The following is a 22,872-nucleotide window of genomic DNA, read 5'->3' as shown; positions in this document are numbered from 1 at the left end:
TCAGATATAGGCTTGGCTAGACTAGAATTTAGTGGATATATATGTAGGAGACTGTATATATATATATATATATATATATATATATATTATGCACTGCAGCTCACTGAATTACCTGCCTGCCTGAAAGTATAATTGAAAACATACACCAGGAATGGCCTGTAGTCAGATATAGGCTTGGCTAGACTAGAATGCGGTGGATATATATTTAGGAGCCTGTATATATATTTTATGCAATGTAGATCACTGAATCACCTGCCTGCCTACCTGAAAGTATATTTGAAAACATACACCAGGAATGGCCTGCAGTAAGACATAGGCTTGGCTACGCTAGAATTCAGTGGATATATATATGTAGGAGACTATATATATAATGCACTGCAGATCACTGAATCACCTGCCTGCCTGCCTGAAAGGGTATTTGAAAACATACACCAGGAATGGCCTGCAGTCAGATATAGGCTTGGCTAGACTAGAAGAAGTGGATATATATGTAGGAGACTGTATATATATATATGTTATGCACTGCAGATCACTTAATCACCTGCCTGTCTACCTGAAAGTGTATTTGAAAACGTACACCAGGAATGGCTTGCAGTCAGATATGGGCTTGGCTAGACTAGAATTCAGTGGATATCTATGTAGGCGACTGTATATATATATATATATATATATATATATATATATATATATATATATATATTATGCACTGCAGCTCACTGAATTACCTGCCTGCCTGAAAGTATAATTGAAAACGTACACCAGGAATGGCCTGTAGTCAGATATAGGCTTGGCTAGACTATAATGCAGTGGATATATATATATATATATATATATATATATATATATATATATATATATATATATATATATATATATATATATATATGTAGGAGACTACATATATATTTTTATGCACTGCAGCTCACTGAATCACCTGCCTGCCTGAAGTATATTAGAAACAGTACACCAAGAATGGCCTGCAGTCAGATCTAGCTAAACTGTATACAGTGTATATACTGTAAGCACCTGGATGTGTATATATATATATATATATATATATATATACTAAATACACTGCAGCTAGCTAAATTGCCTGCCTGCTCAATCTAAATGAAATTACACTCTTGCTCGGTCAACGCCATCAACACACTACACAGGGCCGATGTGCAGCGGTCTTATATAGTGTGGGGTGTGGACTTAGCCCCCTGAGCACTCTGCCTTTGGCCAATTACGGCTCTCTTTGCTGACAGCACTGTGATTGGCCAAAGCATGTGCATGGTTTGCCAATCATCAGACAGTAATGCACTGCGATGTCGCAGTGCATTATGGGGCGTGATACGCCGCTTGGATTTGGCGCGAATGCCCCATAATGTTCGTATTTCGTTGAACAGCCAATGTTTGTGTCAGACTCATGTTCAACCCGAACATAAAGCTCATCCCTACCCCCTATGTATGGGATAAAAAAACATTTGTAATGCAATGAATACAGACTCCCTCAAGTGCTGGTTCTGTCCAGCTCAGTAGATTGCTTAATAAAAAGGCCTGGATTATTTTCTAAATGTACATAATATAACTGCATACTAACATTTATAGGTAAAGTTGATCCAGGTATCTGATTGCCTCTTGTGGGATCAGGAAGGATTTTTTGTCCCCGCTGGAGCAAATTGGATCACGGTTTACTGGGGGTTTTTTTCCCTTCCTCTGGCTCAACTATGTGTATATGATTGTGTATATAACGTTGCAAACATTGTTTTATTTTTATTTATTTTTTCCCCCTTTTTATTGGTTGAACTGGGTGAACTTGTGTCTTTTTTCAATCAGACTATTTAACTGTGACAAAGCTGCATTCCTTATCTCAAATGATTATATATTAGACTACCTGTAAAAATTGCACTGATGTCTGTTTTGGTGAAGTAAAAACAACATTTAAAATACAATTATAATTTTTCAGGTAGCAAACTACACTGGAGCACATCAATTTCAGTGGTGATGTTGGTCTGGGGTTTCTCTGCATTCTGGTCTATGATGCCATTGTTTGGTTGGGGTGAATATGACTATGAACCTTTAAGAACTTGTTGTACGTTGGATTATTCCAAAGCTGACAGGTAAGTCTTCTTTGAGACTGTAATGATTTTGTAAAATAAGTAACAACAATGTAACATTAAAGCAGTAGTATCATTTTGTAAAAAAATAAATAAATTAAAATGCAGAATAAAAAGGACCTGAACTCCAAAAGTGAAGATTTTTTAATCATATAGGGAACTCTAGAAGTGTAAGTTATGTCTAAGCAGCAGTGTTGATTTTGGCATCCAATTTTAATTTAGTTTTAATCATAGTCTTTTGACTAAAATGCAATTTTACAGTAGTTTTAGTAATATTTTAGTCATCTGAATCATGTTAGCTTTAGTCATATTTTAGTTGAAAATCTCCAGTACATTTAATCTACTAAAATCCTTCATTTACTCCAACACAGAAAGATCAGTCTTTAGTTTTTGTTGTTTTTATTAAAGCGGTATTAAACCCGCACATTTATTTATTTATTTTTAAACCTGCAAAGCAAAAGGCATAATGAGCTAGTATGCGCCGCATACTAGCTCATTATGAAATACTTACCTTAGAACGAGGCCCCGACATCTGGCCCGATCCACGCCGAGGGAGCTGACATGCTCCCTCGGCGTTTCTTCCGGGTATCGCGGCTCCGGAGCTGTGAGTGGCCGGAGCCGCGATATCGTCACTCCCGCGCATGTGCGCAGGAGATTTCATTCCGGCCGGCCGGCCACTGCCGGATTTTCAGGCCGAGAATCCCCTTGTGCGCATGCGCCGCTGCAGTCAGCGGCGCATACCGAGGGGAATATCTCCTAAACCGTACAGGTTTAGGAGATTTTTTTTTACCTACAGGTAAGCCTTATTATAGGCTTTCCTGTAGGTAAAAGTTAAAAAATGGAGTATACAACCACTTTAATGGATGATAACTTGAATGGGGTAGGGAATTTTTGGAATACCCAACTTGAAAAATGTCCAAACACAGAACAGAGGGACAACGTCCTCCCTATTTACAGAGATTCTCTTCTTCCTTCCTCCTGCACAAGCGTTGTGCCCTTGTAAAGCACTTGCTGCTCACTCCTGGTGGAACTAGCAGTATATTGTTAGTTCAGCAAAGGCCCATTACAGGCAGGAACTCTCAGTCCCTTGGCAAAAGTAGCACACATAGAGTGAACAGCATAACATCTCTTCTTCTGCTTCCCTGTGGCCACTAATCCCAGTTCCATTTGCTTGCAGAAATGCCCACCTGGCTGCCACCAGCCATGCCTGACTAATCTTCGTCCCAGTCCTCGCGACTGATTTTCTGCACCAGTCCTGCCCAACTGACGCACACACATGGAGATTTCCCAGGGGAAAGTAAGATGAAGACTTTGCAGTCACATTGCAGTCTTCAAGAGAGCACTGTTACAGTTGACATTCTCTCCCCTTGTTTTGTCCCTGCACCGTGCTGATCTACTCACTGTCTCTGTTTGCTCCTTCCTGCTGCATGAATCCTTCCAATTGCTTCCTGAGGTAGGTTCCTTCAAGGCCAGCTTTTATGAGTTCCCAGCCCGAGGTAAAACCCCTCCCTGGCAGACGTCCCACATGGGCCACCGAAAACCACTCCTCAGCACTGCTTTTTCATTTTCCACCCAAACTCCCTGCTGGCATGGTGCATGACTATTTAAGGGTTTCTTTAACTCCAGGCCCCCAACCTGGGGATTGGCTAATAGCCATTAAATATTCAAGGCAGCTCCACTTCACCTCCACCCACTTGTTCCATAACATTCCCCAACATTCCAGATACCAGGGGGAGGTACCAGATAACTGCCAGGATGAGTCATCCAGCCCTGGCCTCTGGTAACCTTGACCCAGATTCAGTGACTCAGGTTTATCCCTGGCCAGAAAAATGCTTTTACCCACTCCCACTTCTAGTACCACACACTAGAGGGTTCTACATTAAAATAAATAAAAAAAAGCCTCTTTCTTACTTTTTTTTCTTTCAGCAGCTTAGTAGATGCCCATACATCTTCTTATGTGGTAGTGAAGTGTTCAGTTTGATGTCTAATTTCAATTTACTTTTAGTCATAGTCTTTTGACTAAAATGCCATTTAGTTATATTTTAGCCATCTGGATTATGTTAGTTGTATTCATATTTTAGTTGACTAAAATAGTGTTAATTTAGGTGACAAAAATATTTTCGCAGATGAAATTAATGCTGCTTAGCAGTACCCTTTACCATGAACCTCAAAGTTACATATCTGTGAAATTCTCTAAGGTATTGCTGCCCCTGTTCCTAGTCTTACATTATTTGGAGTGAGATTTGGTGATGCCACTACTGTGCTGCTCATTGTTCTTTTGTGGGAAGCTGTACCTGAAGAACTGCTGAGAAAGCATCTTCCTCCTTCTGCTTCATTCATTATGTGGATATGAGAGTATATTCATCCAGCTGCTGCTTATTCCTTCACCAGTCATCGGATCTCTAATCATCAGGGGAACATCTCTAAGCTCATAGTTCAGCCAAGTTCCTCTACCAAGACTGCCATTTCCACAAAGAACCACAGTGTGGAGCAAGGCATTTTACACCAGAAATGGGGAAAATATCAGTTTCAGGAAACTACAGGCAATACTGGTGATTAGTTATTTGTCTTCTACTTGTCTTTTTATGCACAGCCTCCCCAGGACAGGTTCCCTTTAACAACTATTAAAGTATATGTAAATCTTCTCTTTGCAAAACAACCCACTCAGTTTAAAATAGAAATGAAAGTCAAAACATTTGTGTGTGTGTGTGTGTGTGTATATATATATATATATATATATATATATATATATTGAAGTTTTTCTATTTTTTTTTATAAGTGATCACATAACCTCTGTTCTCAGCTGCATAAGGAGCTCAGGGTGGAGAAACAGCAGCACACTGACCTTCTTAGTGAATGACTGTGTGAGGGTGTTGGAGCAGAAGTCTGATCATTGTAGGAGAGCACAGTGAGTTTCCAGCACAACTAGATAACTGACCATGATGCAATCTCCTGACTAGTGTGGTCAGTTCTTGGTAGGAATGTAGAGGGCCTGGGAGGAACACCAGGAATTTCACACTAAGGAAGCAATACAAAGACAGCAGGAAACTTTTTTATACAAGTACATGGAACAGCAGGCGCATATCAGGAATATGAAATGTTGGGTTTACATATACTTGAAAGATGACAGGACAAAATAGGATGGGTGGTCTGCAACAGGAGCACAATATAAATCAGGAACTAAATCAGGTCACTAAAGGCATGACTATTTTATGGGAACTTTTCAGTTCAGTTTTCTCTAAAAGCAAATGTACTGTTTTTTTTGTCGAAATAGTTTCTCAAATGCTACTTCTATGAAAATATCATTATATAGATAAGTTAAAGAATATGGATATGTTCTTTGAGAGATGCAGAAAGAAATGTGACTCTAATGCTTTACTGTGATCAATAATTCATCAATAAAAAATAATTAATCATTTGTTTCGACAGAAATTTTATCTCTTTCCTTTTCCCTCTGGCATTCTTTGAGTTTCTAATCCCTTTGTTTATTATGATGACTGCTTACCAGTCCATACATCAGAAGCTGAAGAAAAGTGGCCAGATCAAGGTAATGTTCAACTAGTCCTAGTTCTCACATAATTAAAAACAAAAATTATTGGCGCACAAATGAATAAAACCTTTTGTAGAGAATGCTTTGTCCAAATGTTAAGTTAATTGTTGTCTCGAGGAGGACCTGTAAAAAGTCTCAATGTGCAGCTGCTAGACCACTTTGGACTTGGTGGAAGAAAGCAGAAATTGAACCATCAAAAGGACAGCGCATCAGAGAGACTCATAGTCTGATGTAAAAAGCATAACAACAATTTATTAAATAAAAAAAACAAAAGACTCAATAAAGGACGTTTGATCCTCTTGGGATCTTAAAACCTTTTCATCAGTCAATCACGGCAATAAAACAACAGTTGCTTGATGACAAATTAGCCCTGGTACCTTCTATTTGTGACTTTGAGATGTTGGTGACTGCAAGGCTGTGTTACCAGTGTAGTCTATTGTGCACGTGAAAAGGGCTGTGGGTGGTTAACTTCCAGAGGCAGGGGGAACCAGTAGAGTTCATATGCAAATGAAAATAAATGATTAGAACTGTGTTCCCAAAGTCACTCACTGTTATGAATGGTTGGACTGTAAGGCTGGGGCACCGTCATGCTGGGCTGGAGGAGTGGAAGAGAAAGGATCAATCGTGCTTCCTGTGCTCCGGGGCGGAGGTGCAATAAGCGCTGGAGGGTGTTGGTCCAAGTTGGACACAAGGTGGCGTCCACCTTGTGTATCCGGAAGGCTTGGAGCGCAGCGCTCCGCTCCGCTTGCCCGAGCGGTTTGCGGGTCACTATTCGTCACGTGGGAGGCTCCGTAGCGAGGGGGGTTACCATGCCAACCGGCCTGCTAACATGTTTCGCGCGCATGCGCTTTATCAAAGCTAAGGCGGCGTGTGGCACACATCAGGATATATGGCATCGGGTTGTGTGGAGGGGTGGGGAGTATCGGAGTGGAATAGGTTAACCCCTTAAGTGTCAATAAATGTGTTTAGCTCGTAGCCTATGGAGCGATCATCTCTATTGGTGTATAGACTTAACGGAAACCGAAAGCAATGGAGTTAGTTTCGATTGAGGTAATAAGTGGGTGAAACGGGATGGTTATGTGAGAATAAAAAAAAAAAAAAAAAAAAAAAAGGGGGGGGGGGAGGGGGGGAGGGGCAATGTATAAAAAATGTGTATAGACTGTAGCGACAAGTTTAAATGAAAGTTTTTAAATCTATAAAACCTGGAAAAAATTTTTTTAAAAAAATATATATAAAAAAATATATATAAAAAATATATAAAAATAAAAATAAAGATACAAAAAAAACAAAAAAAACCAAAAAAATAAAAATAAAAATAAAAATAAAAATAAAATAAAAAGAGGAATGTGTTTTGGTATGAAAAAAAAAAAAAAAAAAAGGGAGGGGAGAGGGAGGGGAGAGGGAGGGGGGGGGGGGAAAAAGGGAAAAGGGGGGCATGCGCTTGAATGGTGATGGGTTGAAAATAACAGGCAGTAGGTTATGTTTATGTCTAACAAATGTGTATTAGGAGGTTATGCTAAGGATATCGATATCTTCGTTGAGGCCTTGTGGTGAGAGGGTACCCATGAGATATATCCAAAAAGTCTCTCTACGGCACAGGAGGGAGAATCTTTCGTTATCCGTTAGGGTACCTTTTGGGATGGACTCAATTGCAAGGACCTCCATTTTTTTGAAATCTTTGTCATGGAACTGGCGAAAATGGCGCGGGATGCTGTGTTTAATGCAACCCTCTTTGATTAGGCGGCGGTGTTCGCCCACCCTAGTGCGTAAGGCCCGTGTCGTACGGCCTACATAGAGGAGGCCGCAAGGACAACGTAGGACGTAGATCACATATTCGGTGGAACATGTAATGAATTGTTTTATCTTAAAGGTTTTACCTTGAGGTGTGGTGATGGTGAATTGGCCATTAGGGATGGATTGGCAGGTGAAACAGCCTCTTTTGCGACATTTGTATATCCCATGTCTATTGTCGAAATACATTCTAATGTCGGGGAATGATTTATTACCATTTTTACCGGATTTTGTAAGTTTGCTGGGGGCAATAATATTCTTTATTGTACGTGAACGTCTAAAGGTAATTTGTGGTCTGGATGGGAGGGAAAGTGCCAAGATTGGATCTAGCTTGAGAATATCGTAATGTTTGAGAATTATTTTTGAAATATGTTTATATTGTGTGTTGAAAGTGGAAATGAACCTGACCGCGGGACTATTGTCTATGGAATCTTTGGGACGCTTTTTGGTGGGTGAGTGCTTGGTTGTATGTTTCCTAAAGGCCTGTGTGATTAGGTCATCTGGGTAGCCTTTTTCTATAAATTTTTTGGCCATCTGCTGGCCTTGTTGTATGTAGTCATCAGTTAGGGTACAGTTTCTCCGTAGCCTCTGGAATTGGCCACTGGGAATATTTTTCTTCCAAACTGGGTGATGACAACTCTTGTAATGTAGATAAGAGTTGCCTGACGTGGGTTTGGAATGATTGCTGGTGATGACATTTTGCTCATTATGGGATAAGACCAGATCCAAAAAGACTAGCTGGTTTTGGTCAATGACTGATGTGAAAGATAGGCCCATGGGGTTGTTGTTGCAGAAACTAACGAAGGAGGCAAAAATGTCCACGCCTCCACTCCATATGAGCAAAATGTCATCTATATATCGACCATAAAACACAATGAACTCGGCAAAAGGATTGTTTGTCCAGATGTTTTGTTTTTCCCAGAACCCCATGGTAAGATTGGCATATACTGGGGCAAAACTCGCTCCCATGGCAGTGCCTTGGAGCTGGAGATAAAATTGATCGAGGAAAGTAAAATAGTTATGTCTCAGACAAAATTCTATGCTTAGTAATAAAAATTCGGTCTGTCTAGAATTCATGCCTTCATTAATACTCAAGAAATGTTGGACTGCGGTTAGTCCAATTTCGTGGGGTATGGAAGTGTAGAGAGAGTTAACGTCCAGAGAGGCCCACATATATTCCTCGGACCATTTATAGTTTCCCATGATCTCAATCACGTGGCTGGAATCCTTGATATATGAAGGAAGTTGTATTACCAGGGGCTGTAAGATGTGATCTATGTAAGCAGATAGTCCACTGGTGAAGCTGTTGGTACTAGCCACTATGGGTCTTCCTGGGGGGTTGGTAGGGGACTTGTGGATCTTGGGGAGGTGATAGAAGTAAGGAGTGCTACAAACTTTAGGCAAGAGAAAACGCTTTTCTTTAGGATTGAGCACCCCATCTTTATGGGCTTTCTCGATCATAAACGTTAGGTCACACTGGTACATAGGGAGGGGGTCAGATGTAAGTTTTTGGTAGGTGGTCGTGTCGGATAATAACCGAGTGGCTTCACCGAGGTAGTCACCCATGTCCTGTATGACTAGACTGCCTCCTTTGTCAGCTTGTTTGACTATGATGTTTTTGTTAGTGGTGAAATTTGTAAGGGCCTGTTGTTCTGGTTTGGTTAAATTGGTTTGTTTTTTGTTATTATTGTTGGTGGTATTGCATAGCTCGATAAAATCTTTGTAAACCGCTTGATAGAAAGTTTCAATATAGGGTCCCTTGGATTGTGTTGGATTAAAAGTGGATACGGGTTTCAAATGGGTATGTGTAACCGCAGGCTCTGTAAAGGGATGTTGTGTCTGACTGGAGATGTTGCTCTCAATCCACAGCTCTTCGAGAATGCCTAGGATCTCGTCGTGTGTGGTGACGTTTATATTCATTTTATCTGATTCGGGTGTCAGATCACATTTTGCGTTATTGGTTGTTGTTTTAGTAAAGTGTCTATTTAGGGTGAGAGATCGGACAAATTTATTTAAATCTTTAAAGAGGCCAAATTTGTTGGGTCCTGTGGATGGTGAAAAGCTTAGACCTTTTTTCAATAATGTTAATTCGTAGGGAGTTAGGGTATGTGTTGATAGATTGAAAATTTTTATGGTGCTATCTTCCACTAAATCTCTACTCGTTCCTTTTTGTTTAGTCTTGAGTTTTTGTCCTCCTCTACAACCTCTTCTAGTTTTCTCTTTTCTTTTGTGAACGTGACTCCCTTTGGAGAAAGGACTAAAAAACCTTCCTCAAAATTGGGAGGAGTGACTATGGTCCTATCTTTGATCTTGTTTACATCGGGGGCGCATATGCTGTCGTTCGATTTGGGGCGAGCTCCTTCTTTGATATACTTGTCCAGGTCCTTTGCTAAGGGGCTATACTTGTTTGCTGTGGCTACTGAAAAGATCGGTAATTCGCAGTCGATGACGTCCGATTGTTCAGGAGGCTTGTTGGAGACTGTGGGGACCCTGGGTGGAGTGCCTACTGTTGGAGGGTTGGTTAACGTGTGAGGGTTATGATTTATACCCTTCTTTAGGTCCTGAATGATTGGACGTTCCTTCGAGCCCCGGTGGGGGCAGGAGTTTTGTGTGTCTCATTATGATACCCAAATTTAGCATTCATAGCCGGAATGGGTCCACCATTCCTATGCGTTCCCTTCTTGGTGGTGGGGTTCTTTACTTTGTGGGGCCTATTGTTCTTATTATATTTAAAATTGGTCCTGGTGGTGTTATGTGGAACTTCAGTGTTTTGATGTGTGTGAATAGAATCTGAACCCGACTGATGTTGGGTGTGATTTATAGGGGTGGTTGAGTTTCTCTTTTTCCATTCGAATATGTGACCTGATCTATAGTCCCTGATGTCCCTATCTAGTTTGCTGTTTTTTTTACTAATCATTGCATCTTCATCTTTCCTAATATTTTTGTCCTGGACTTCCATCCATTTGGTAAAGAGACAGGATGTACTGAAATCCTGAATTGCCTGTGCTCTTACCCTGACTGGGAGCGAGTTTTGCCCCAGTATATGCCAATCTTACCATGGGGTTCTGGGAAAAACAAAACATCTGGACAAACAATCCTTTTGCCGAGTTCATTGTGTTTTATGGTCGATATATAGATGACATTTTGCTCATATGGAGTGGAGGCGTGGACATTTTTGCCTCCTTCGTTAGTTTCTGCAACAACAACCCCATGGGCCTATCTTTCACATCAGTCATTGACCAAAACCAGCTAGTCTTTTTGGATCTGGTCTTATCCCATAATGAGCAAAATGTCATCACCAGCAATCATTCCAAACCCACGTCAGGCAACTCTTATCTACATTACAAGAGTTGTCATCACCCAGTTTGGAAGAAAAATATTCCCAGTGGCCAATTCCAGAGGCTACGGAGAAACTGTACCCTAACTGATGACTACATACAACAAGGCCAGCAGATGGCCAAAAAATTTATAGAAAAAGGCTACCCAGATGACCTAATCACACAGGCCTTTAGGAAACATACAACCAAGCACTCACCCACCAAAAAGCGTCCCAAAGATTCCATAGACAATAGTCCCGCGGTCAGGTTCATTTCCACTTTCAACACACAATATAAACATATTTCAAAAATAATTCTCAAACATTACGATATTCTCAAGCTAGATCCAATCTTGGCACTTTCCCTCCCATCCAGACCACAAATTACCTTTAGACGTTCACGTACAATAAAGAATATTATTGCCCCCAGCAAACTTACAAAATCCGGTAAAAATGGTAATAAATCATTCCCCGACATTAGAATGTATTTCGACAATAGACATGGGATATACAAATGTCGCAAAAGAGGCTGTTTCACCTGCCAATCCATCCCTAATGGCCAATTCACCATCACCACACCTCAAGGTAAAACCTTTAAGATAAAACAATTCATTACATGTTCCACCGAATATGTGATCTACGTCCTACGTTGTCCTTGCGGCCCCCTCTATGTAGGCCGTACGACACGGGCCTTACGCACTAGGGTGGGCGAACACCGCCGCCTAATCAAAGAGGGTTGCATTAAACACAGCATCCCGCGCCATTTTCGCCAGTTCCATGACAAAGATTTCAAAAAAATGGAGGTCCTTGCAATTGAGTCCATCCCAAAAGGTACCCTAACGGATAACGAAAGATTCTCCCTCCTGTGCCGTAGAGAGACTTTTTGGATATATCTCATGGGTACCCTCTCACCACAAGGCCTCAACGAAGATATCGATATCCTTAGCATAACCTCCTAATACACATTTGTTAGACATAAACATAACCTACTGCCTGTTATTTTCAACCCATCACCATTTCCCTTTCCCCCCCCCCCCCTCCCTCTCCCCTGCCTTTTTTTTTTTTTTTTTTTTCATACCAAAACACATTCCTCTTTTTATTTTATTTTTATTTTTATTTTTATTTTTATTTTTTTGGTTTTTTTTGTTTTTTTTGTATCTTTATTTTTATTTTTATATATTTTTTATATATATTTTTTTATATATATTTTTTTAAAAAATTTTTTTCCAGGTTTTATAGATTTAAAAACTTTCATTTAAACTTGTCGCTACAGTCTATACACATTTTTTATACATTGCCCCTCCCCCCCTCCCCCCCCCCTTTTTTTTTTTTTTTTTTTTTTTTTTATTCTCACATAACCATCCCGTTTCACCCACTTATTACCTCAATCGAAACTAACTCCATTGCTTTCGGTTTCCGTTAAGTCTATACACCAATAGAGATGATCGCTCCATAGGCTACGAGCTAAACACATTTATTGACACTTAAGGGGTTAACCTATTCCACTCCGATACTCCCCACCCCTCCACACAACCCGATGCCATATATCCTGATGTGTGCCACACGCCGCCTTAGCTTTGATAAAGCGCATGCGCGCGAAACATGTTAGCAGGCCGGTTGGCATGGTAACCCCCCTCGCTACGGAGCCTCCCACGTGACGAATAGTGACCCGCAAACCGCTCGGGCAAGCGGAGCGGAGCGCTGCGCTCCAAGCCTTCCGGATACACAAGGTGGACGCCACCTTGTGTCCAACTTGGACCAACACCCTCCAGCGCTTATTGCACCTCCGCCCCGGAGCACAGGAAGCACGATTGATCCTTTCTCTTCCACTCCTCCAGCCCAGCATGACGGTGCCCCAGCCTTACAGTCCAACCATTCATAACAGTGAGTGACTTTGGGAACACAGTTCTAATCATTTATTTTCATTTGCATATGAACTCTACTGGTTCCCCCTGCCTCTGGAAGTTAACCACCCACAGCCCTTTTCACGTGCACAATAGACTACACTGGTAACACAGCCTTGCAGTCACCAACATCTCAAAGTCACAAATAGAAGGTACCAGGGCTAATTTGTCATCAAGCAACTGTTGTTTTATTGCCGTGATTGACTGATGAAAAGGTTTTAAGATCCCAAGAGGATCAAACGTCCTTTATTGAGTCTTTTGTTTTTTTTATTTAATAAATTGTTGTTATGCTTTTTACATCAGACTATGAGTCTCTCTGATGCGCTGTCCTTTTGATGGTTCAATTTCTAGTTCTCACATAGCCTGGGGCCCCTCATTTTGGGGGCAACTCATAATAAGCTTGTTGGGATTATCCCTGATTCCGTATTAGATGAACACAATCAACTGTTTCTACTAAGAAACTTTTAAGCATCTGAATTTATGCTGATGTAATAGCTGGAACATTTATGTAACTTGTTCATTTAGCCAAAGCTTTGAATGCGGTTTTAAATCTTAATAGCAGCTCAGAATAAAATGACTTTGAGGTCTGACCAGCACTCAGCCAGCTGGCTTGCTGAGCACTTCTTGAGATGCTCTGTCTATTCATGTGTAAACAAAAGACATAGATACAAGGATGGTCATGAAGGCTAAAGTTTTGTTGTAAAAAAAAAAAAATTACAGGGCATTAAAGCAAACTTCAAAGCTTTTTTATCCAGTGAATATTTAAAAATCATGGCTAATAAGATTTATGTCAAAATATATTTAAAGCATGCTACATTTTACTGCAAAGGAGAATGTCTATCTACAGATCATTTGCTACATTAGAAAGCTGTTTTTTTTTTATTTATTATTACATTTTATGGAAGGTTAGTGCAGTAGAAGGTAAAGTCTTATACAAACACTAAATATAGCAAACAAATATATTTAACAATATTACCAAATCTAGTGTCATACACCATGGTTCTCATCAATCAGAAATGTGAGTTATATAAAGCAATTATAAAAAAAAATTGTATATCAATAAAATTAGACATAAAAAATGATAAGAAAAGTATTGGGCTTTATTTTATTGAAACATGCTAGCCTTTTTATTGCATTTTAAGCTGTTTATTGTTTGGAAATAAATACAACATATTTTTCAACCTCATCACATATGACTTAAAGGCTTTAATTAAAAAGTAATAGAAAAGCACAAAAAAATAGAAAAAAAAGATGTTTTAAACCTGACAAGGGTTATATTTTTATATGTTAAAGCACATGGCAATGAATGTTACACTGGGATGTAAGCAAAAGAGAGTCTACAAATAGAAAGGAAATCTTATTGTAGGCTTACCAACACATGTGACCAGACTCGAGGTTGAATTATTTTGTTGGGTAAAGAACACTGCACACATTGCTTCTAACAGAGTTATGTGTAAACTACCATATTAGGTACATTTTCTGGCATAGAAAATAAATTGACAGAGGAAATTAAATAAAGAGTTTTGATCTTATGGCAACTAATTAATATCCATCTTGTATTGGTTTTAGTTCAGTAGAGTGCTTCTAAGTGGCTACTATAGTGGCTAAGCATTAGTAAAGGTGTTGATTTTTAATCATCAACTTCACATAAAAGGGCAAAACTTGTAAATCAAGCAATATCATTTTATTAGACTAATCTCTCTTTCACAATATCTTTATTATATTTTAAAGAATTGTGATAACACAAATAGAAAAATGGTTTGCCAGAAAGATTTCATGGCCCACAGGTTAAAGAGGTAAGTTACATGATTGGAAACTCTCAGGAACTTGCAATTATTAATGTTGGTATTGACAATCCCACCAAATATAAAGAAGTGAGGCAGGTGCATTACACCCTATAAAACAATGTGAATGAATTTGTCAATGTCTAATTTGAAACAAATTTAGCAATGTGTGGTGGGGTCATACACCAGCATAAATTAACGTATGGGCATTTTCCTGGGATTTTGTGTTAGGTGACTATTTGGCTGTTGCCATCCATATTTGGTTCCATACTGGGGGTCTGATTCATATTTTGCCATATAATAAAGCTTATTGAGATTATATGGGGAAATGTATGTGTGAAAGAGCAAAATAGTTTCTGCTGATAGCATGTGCAGTATGTCATGTAAGTACTGGAGTGATTTAATTACATTAATGGTAAGCAAGTTACATACAAATTTACTTCTTTAGATATCCATCATTGAAAAGCCAGTAAATCTGGGCTGGGGAAAAAAGGGGACTATTTACTATACTAGCAAGTAGTAGGTGGGAGAGGTGAGGCCACTAAATAACTTAAAGCAGAACTAACAACATACTGTACAACAATATATACAGTATTTACTCTGTAGTTTTATACAGTTGGTGCTTAACAGTCTTTTGACTACATATTTTTGCTTCATATGATGTTGTTTATCTGCACATAAATTTCATTATTGTGATACTTTATACTTAAAGGAACAGTCTAACATTTATTTTTCTTTCGTTTCCTGAGCTATTTATTATTCCGATGCCAGCAAGTGCTGCTGCCTGTTATTGTATTGTTTTTTATTTATATTTTATTTCACTTTATTTTATACACTTATTTATTTTATTTAGCACTGAATGCAGGTTTGCTTAATTTATGCACATGGAGATCAAGTCTGACAGCTCTTTAAAGAGGAACAAAATTGCTGGATGTATGAGGATTCATAAGTTAGTGTGAAGTGGATCCTCAAATAAGTTAGGGCTGTGATCCAAGAAAATTTATAGTTAGATCGGGATTGTTAAAGAAATTCATGGATCAAAGCAATGTAAATAAATGGCTTTGGACTTAGGCACAAGAAATTTCCCAAAGGCATGAAGAGTGCTCAAAGTCAAGATAAGAGATGTGGGGATTGGAGACATTTAAGTTTATGGTATTTCCCTGCTATTCTAAGACCGGAATACATGGACTGAAAAGTATCACTGCTGCGAGGAGTTCCAGAGCTCGAGTCAATAGAATGGGACAGAGTGGATGGCCCTGTCATGTACAATGTTGAATTGGAAATCATTCAGTTTCAATGCCTCTGTATTTAATGAAAGCTGAGGTGTGCGTAAAAAGCAGAGACACATAAGAGAATGTTGGAACCGAAAACCAAAATTGTGAAGGGCAAAAGACATACAATTCTTAGAGATCTTCAGAGAGCAGAAGTGGGCAGAATGCATAAGTTATAGGGCCGAACTCGCATACCTTACATGCAAAAAAACTGCCTAGTCTTTGTGAATACGTTTTTGTGAATAGTTTATTCTAGTGGCCACAATCTTCACTTTTACATCAGTTTTAGGAAGAGAAATGAGCCTATAATTTGGACATGGGTGTGGGTCAAAGGAGGATTAGGATAGTATAGTCATCTGGGCTGGAGATTTTACCCATCTTAATATATTTAATTGCCTGAAAAGCCTTCAACTTGTTAACATCTGCATCCAGGAATGATGTATGAAGTTCCAAAATTGAAGGGAAGCTTAGGTCTCAAAATAATTCCTTCTCTCTTACTGTAGACAGAAGATCAGAGGATTTCTCTAAGTGAGAGCTGGAGTGTAAAAGAAAGAAATATGGGTTTATGTAAAAATAAATAAATAAATATACTCCTCTAGGTGGATGCAGCATTGGCCAACGCTGCCTCTGTCCTCCGCCGGTTTTAAGGCCGAGAACTAAGTGACCAAACACTTCTGATCACACAGCTCTCAGTCTTCAGGCTGCAGAGAGCTGGTAACTGTCAGTCACTGGTTCTCTGCTCTGCCCTGACAGTGCTCATCGGAGTCGGGCTGTGAAGGGGGCAGGAGCGGCTGGTTCATGCTCTTAGCAGCTCACTGAGAGGCTTAGCCAGCTGCCGATCCACACATTAGGGTGGATCTCATCCATATGGTCCGAATCTTTTCAGAGCCTGGCTGTTGGTTGTAAACAGATTACAGGACTACAGAACAACTTCACTCCTTTAAACCATAAGAGAAGTACAGCCAAAAAATCTTTGGCTATATTGCTCCTTTGAATTCTTTCAAAATTTACATATGATTGTTATGTGGTTATTTCAGTGTGTTCAGAGCGAGATAGGTCTGAATTTTGGTTCCAGTCAGTAAAGTGGTCTAGTCAGCATTGCACTTGGATAGAACTTTTGTTCAGTCTATTGCAGCTGTCTCTCAGACCATTCAGCAAAACATAGCTTCAGTTCTGTTATGAGTTGGTTAAGGTAACCACAAGCTTGACATTTGTAGTTATGAATTGAAGTGTTGAATTTGGTTTTGAGTTCAATCTGACATTTGTCTTATTTCCAACAGCATGGATAAGCTATTATTGTCATATGTGTTACATGCACCCAAAGCACTTATATTTGCCTCCCACAATATGATAGAGAATCAGCAAAGTTAGCATTTAGGTTGAAGTATTTAGTAGTGAGATGTTGACGTTTGGCTACTGTTTTTTGGTAATAAAAGAGGGAATCTTTCAGCAACTATGTGAACATTTCTTGATTTACATATTAGAGACCAGAATAACATTATGGGGGGATTATAGTCTAACCACAGACCAAGGTTATATTGGTGGTAATTATTTTGGACAAACATGTATAAAATATCCAAACGGGCTTTATTCTAGAGTAGCTATTGTGTAAACTTTAGTCATGTTGTAGAAGATGGAATTACCCTAATCTACCATACCCACCACCGTAAAGGTCTCAACATAGTGTTTGGAGCCAGGATTGGGAGACTAATCCCATTACTGCCAGTCAGTGTTGAAAACAGTGTTGCAATGAAACTGCATATGAGGTGTGTCTATTAAATACAGAGACTGATTAAATAACTCACCTTTATTTATACATATATTACAAATTTAATGCTTGTGCCCTTCAATTTATTCCCCATTTGCACTAATACATTGGTGCAGTCTTGTTTTCCACTGGTCGAAGGCCTGGTGAAAATCAATTTCTGTCAGTTGTTTCAACACATTAGCCGGTTTCTTTTTTACAGCATCAACTGACTCAAAATGTATCCCTTTTAAGCACTGATTCACCTTTTGGGAATTCATTCTCAGGTCGCTCACTGAATCTGTTGTTCCACTCAAACACACACGCAGGTGACAGGCCATCATTCCCATAAGCTGTAGTAAGCATTTGAAAACATTCTGTTGGTGTTTTGTGTAATTTTACAAAAATATTTAAATTGACATGTTTAACTTTTAAACAGCATTTTCTGGCATTTTCTGGCACACTACAGAAAACACAACCAAACTAAATGGAGACTCACAATCAACTGAGCATAATAGAGTGTTGCTGCTTGTCATGCAGGTTCAAACATGTTCAATCTTACCATGCATGCAGTTCTAACCGGTTCTGACTGCTTTGTTTACTAGGTGGGATCACAGGCTCATTATTTAATACACACCTCATATTTTGTGTCTGCCTTTTTTCTTTTTGTAAGCTATGTTGGGAATGGTTTGAATTCCTAACACAGGAACTATTTTAAAAAAAAAGAGAAAAAAGAGAGGGGGGCAGTAATGGGGCTGCATCTGATAGTGTCCAATAAGGTGTTTTTTTTCTTACATATCCTATTTTATTTTTTACAGTTTTTATAATTGAAATTTGTCCCTGTGGTCTCAATTATTTACACGCTTTAGCAGAGAAGGGCAACCAGACTGATAAGAGGCACGGAGGAGCTCAGCTATGAGTTAAGATTAGAGGAACTGAACGTACTCTATCTTGAAAAGGGGAGATTACAGGGGGAGCGCTGAGCTGTGGAGGGGGTCGGAGCGGTTGGCTTAGACTCTCAGCAGCTTGCCAGCCAGGTATTGGTCCAGGGACCCTGACTCCATGGTTGTGTTGATGTGAAGCCTGGACCAACTCTGTGACTAGGGCAGAGAGCGCACTTCAGCCCGCTCTCTGCTAAAAACGGGTCACAAGAGTGCAGAATTGCACTCCTGTGATTCAAATTAGAAGTACAGTCTAACAAGCTTGGGTTGTGCCTCTCTTTTAAGAAATGCAAGGATGATGGATGATGGATATGACCCTACCCTAAAATTCAGACAAAAGACGCTTGCTGTGGTTTAATGTAAGCTAGTTTCCTAGAAAAACAAGGTGATAAGAAGGAAAACAGATTGAATATATGATCATGTGTGTTGTGATGGTGTGCTAAGGGCTGCCGCTGTTCATTTCTGTTTCACTGGGAGGAAGTTATACACAGTATGGATCAGTACCGCAAAGTGATTTAGAAAAAAAACCTTATAGAGTGAATTATTTGCTCCCACAAAGCAAACTGGCACTTTGCAGTCATAAAAATGTTCAAATTCAACATTAAACAGATTGGTCTTTATTAAATCTATTCCCTACACAGCGACCATCATTTATGCAAATGTTGGAGTTTTGGCAGTTGCTGTCATTTTGGTGTACAATTCATTCAAGTAAGTCTCTGGGTAGAGATTTAACACAACTCGAAACTCTCCTGACACAAGATCAAAAACCAAAACATGTTATATCAGTACTGTATAAGATGTTTATTATTAAAAAATCACCCGGAGCCCCCAGAATATATAAATAAATGGGTTAATGAGATCAACGCTCAAATTGAGGTTGGGGAATGGGAGAAGGCATTTAATTTCTCTCACTGTTTATCACCGTTGATTAAAGCACAAGAGACGAATTACAAATTGCTCTCAAGATGGTACTGGAGCCCAGTGACACTCCATCGTATATACCCAGAAAAATCAGATATATGTTGGCGGTGCCATAGAGACAAGGGCACATTGCTCCACATTTGGTGGGAATGTCCCCTAATTTTTAGATTTTGGGAAAAGCTTATGCAATTATATACAACAGTTACTGGGGAGGTAATTCCAAATGCACCACAAATCACCCTTCTCTCTATGTTACCAAGAACATATAAAAACGTTAAAAAGAATCTCTTTGGATACTGGTTGACGGCGGCAAGAACTGTGATACCGCGGCACTGGCGATCAACCCAGTCTCCTACGATAAATGAATGGGCTCTAGAAATGGATAACATAGAGAGAATGGAGATACTTTTAGCACAAGAATTAGATACATATGAAAGGTGCCTCCTGGTTTGGACTCCCTGGAGACAGCATAGGAAACTGGTAAAAAATTGAGGAATAAGGAGGGAAGAAAGGGGAAGGAAGGACCCGCGGAGGAGAGAGAAGTGGGGGAGGGGGAGAGGTTAGATGTACATTCCCCCCCCCCCCCGTTTTTTTTTTGGGGAGGGAGGGAGGGAAGAGGAAATAAAATAATAAATGTGATTATTATGTATGTAAGTAATATATATGTTTGAAATTGTTTAACTATGTGTAATGCTTTATAATAATTGAAAATAAAAATAGAATTGGAGTAAACAGATTGGAAAGAAGAATAGATAGTAATAACTAGTAGAATTACCAGTAATTACTATTGAGAAATGTTGATATCCAAGTTTGCTTAGCTTAGCGCATTGGTAAATGATCAATACTTTGTTATATGTAGTTTTAAGAATAGCAACAAGTGAACCTAAATGTCAAATGATTAACAAGATCCAGATTTAAAACTAAGATCCAAACTAAAATGTTACTTAATGTAACAATATATTGCAAAGTTACAGTATATAGTCTCAGAATGAATACATTTTCATTTTTTACAGATGAACTCTGGATTACCAGTAAAATCACTGATTATATGTTGGGGGCCATACTCACTGCTGTGCTTTTATGCAATTATTCAGGATGCAACAATCCTTTCGCCAAAGATACGGATGGTAAGAAAATAGCTTGAAACATTTTGTATAATATTAAAAAGAATTACATCTACAAGTAATGGTCCTATAGAGATTGTAGACATAAAAAGTGGCTGTCAAGGATGGGGACCAGTCAAGGAATAATATGTATGGAGGTAGTATACAAGGAGCATTTGCCTAAAATGGGGAATTCAGGAAGTATGTAATGTTTGCATGTTTGCCTCCTAACTAACTGCTTTATGATATATATATACATATATATATATATATATACATATATATATATATATATATATATATATATATATATATATGCATATATATATATATATATATATATATATATATATATATATATATATATATATATATATATATATATATATATATCTGCCATAAAGCAAACAAAAAGGATTAAAACCAAAAAGCCAAAAAGTTCAGGAAGGTTGGGAAGACTGTACATTTCAGACTGTTTACCTTGTGACAAAAAAATATCATGCTTTGTACTACATTACATGTGGACAGAAAAGACCATTATTGAGGGCACAATAAAAAAAAAAAATCAAGTGCAAGTTAACCGTATCTGTTAAAACTGCTAAGTAAGATTTATTTCTATAAACATTGTCAACATTAAGTATAGTATATAAAACAGCTTGTTACTTTATTTTGCTCAAACTAAGCCCAGGTCACATCTTTTTGCAGATTCCTGCTGTCTTGGCCAAGATGTCCCCTGCTGTGAATGCCTATGTGTATGGACTTGGAAATGAGAACTACAGAGGAGGAATTTGGCAATTCCTCACTGGACAAAAAATAGAAAAAACTGAAACTGACAATAAAGCTAATTAACACATATTTAAGTCCCTGTTCTGTTTCACACTGTAGCGGACAAAAATTGCTGTTATAAAAGTGTTTGAATTGCTGTGCCTTGAAACAGTTTTTAGTGTGCAACTTTACCGCCAGTGAGGAGCTACTTACAGTTTACGTCATGTCATGTTTCTGTATTTTCAACTAAACGACAACCAATATGTACAAATAAAAAGGGTGTTTGTTTAATATATTAATGTTATGTGCCTATGTGCCTTAATCAAAATATACTGTGGTTTTTAAAAATAAAAAAAATATGAAAATCCTTAAAAATAAACAAAATTAGGCATGTAATATTAACAAGTAATGAAAAAGACAACAATCATTGAACACCATAAATTATAGCTGAACTCCAGACTGATATAAAATACACGAATTAATGCAGTTATGTATTTACTCAAAGATTGGTAAATGTACATATTTTTTTTTTTTTGTGCAAGCATTGTAAGTACCTGAATTTCACCTGATATCAGAATTTTGCTATTCCTTATACAGCAGAGCTCAAACCAGGAGACAGAAAAGTAGCACAAGGACCTAGTTCATTATGTTGCAGTGCTTATGCTAGTAAGGGATATACTATTTGGAGGAGAGAACAACAAAGTGACAGATTGTGACTGGACAGTAAAAGAAGAAATGGCAGACATCTGAGCTCATCTCTATAAGTGGGGGCAGGATCTAAAATTTTAACTGAAATACAGCAGAAAATAAACAAGTATTTTTCCCTGCCAGACAGGGCTGTGCTGGGTGGAAAAGCGATATAAATTTCAGAACTGGATTATCAAAAATACAACATTTTTTGATAGGTAAATCAGCTTTCATATACTGTAAAGTACTGTATGTATTTTGTCTGTCTATTTTGCTGTTTCCCTGGAGTTTAGCTTTAATCCCACATTAAAGTGGAGTTCCACCCAAAAATGGAACTTCCACTTTGAGGGAAGGTGACCCCCTGACATGCCACATTTGGCATATCATTTTTTTGGGGGGGGAGCGGAAACCCTCTTTTTAGAGGGTTTCAGCTCCCACTTCCTCCTGTCGCTTTGCGGTGCCGGTAGGGAGATCACCTCTCCCCCCTCTCCCTCAATCATCAGAAACACGCCACAGGTCCCAGGTGATTGCCCAGCCAGTCAAAGCACGCAGCATGGTTCATGCATCCGCAGTGCGTGCCTGGCTGTGAAGCCACAGCCAGGCGCCCACAGTGACAAAGCAGGCACTGCAAAGAGGAGGGGGAGACAAATGGGGCTTTGTTCATATGCATCGCTGGACCCTGGGACAGGTAAGTGTCTGATTATTAAAAGTCAGCAGTTGCAGTATTTGTAGCTGCTGACTTTTATTTTTATTTTATTTTTAGCATAACTCCGCTTTAAGGATATTGTTGATTTTGTTTGGCACTCATCATAGCACTTTTTCTGAAGTAAAATATCTTAATATAGGTTTATGAAGTGGGATTCGCTTAGATGTTGTTAAGAACAAAAACTACTTTATTCACTTGAAAATGTGTATATATTACCAAAACAGCAGCCAAACATGTTTAAAATCTGAAGATTTTCTATGTGCTTTATCTAAATGTTTCCAATATTC

General features: G+C 38.8%; 1 protein-coding gene across 1 annotated transcript in view; it reads left to right on the top strand.

Moving 5' to 3' along the window:
• Positions 1–21,491, top strand: part of RGR (retinal G protein coupled receptor) — a 46,860-nt gene extending 25,369 nt beyond the window's left edge. The window contains exons 4-7 of the mRNA XM_077454887.1: positions 1,952–2,105; positions 5,532–5,649; positions 20,338–20,451; positions 21,133–21,491. Of these exons, the coding sequence (XP_077311013.1) occupies positions 1,952–2,105; positions 5,532–5,649; positions 20,338–20,451; positions 21,133–21,276 (530 nt within the window). The 3' untranslated portion in view covers positions 21,277–21,491. The remainder of the gene's footprint in view (positions 1–1,951; positions 2,106–5,531; positions 5,650–20,337; positions 20,452–21,132) is intronic.
• The last annotated feature ends 1,381 nt before the right edge of the window (positions 21,492–22,872 follow it).

Source organism: Lithobates pipiens, unplaced genomic scaffold (genome assembly GCF_037356315.1).
Source record: "Lithobates pipiens isolate NorthernLeopardFrog02 unplaced genomic scaffold, aLitPip1_a1.2 Scaffold_25, whole genome shotgun sequence".
In the NCBI taxonomy this organism is placed as follows: Eukaryota; Metazoa; Chordata; class Amphibia; order Anura; family Ranidae; genus Lithobates; species Lithobates pipiens.
Note: the sequence above shows the minus strand (reverse complement) of the source record. Positions and strands in the feature narration are given on the sequence as shown.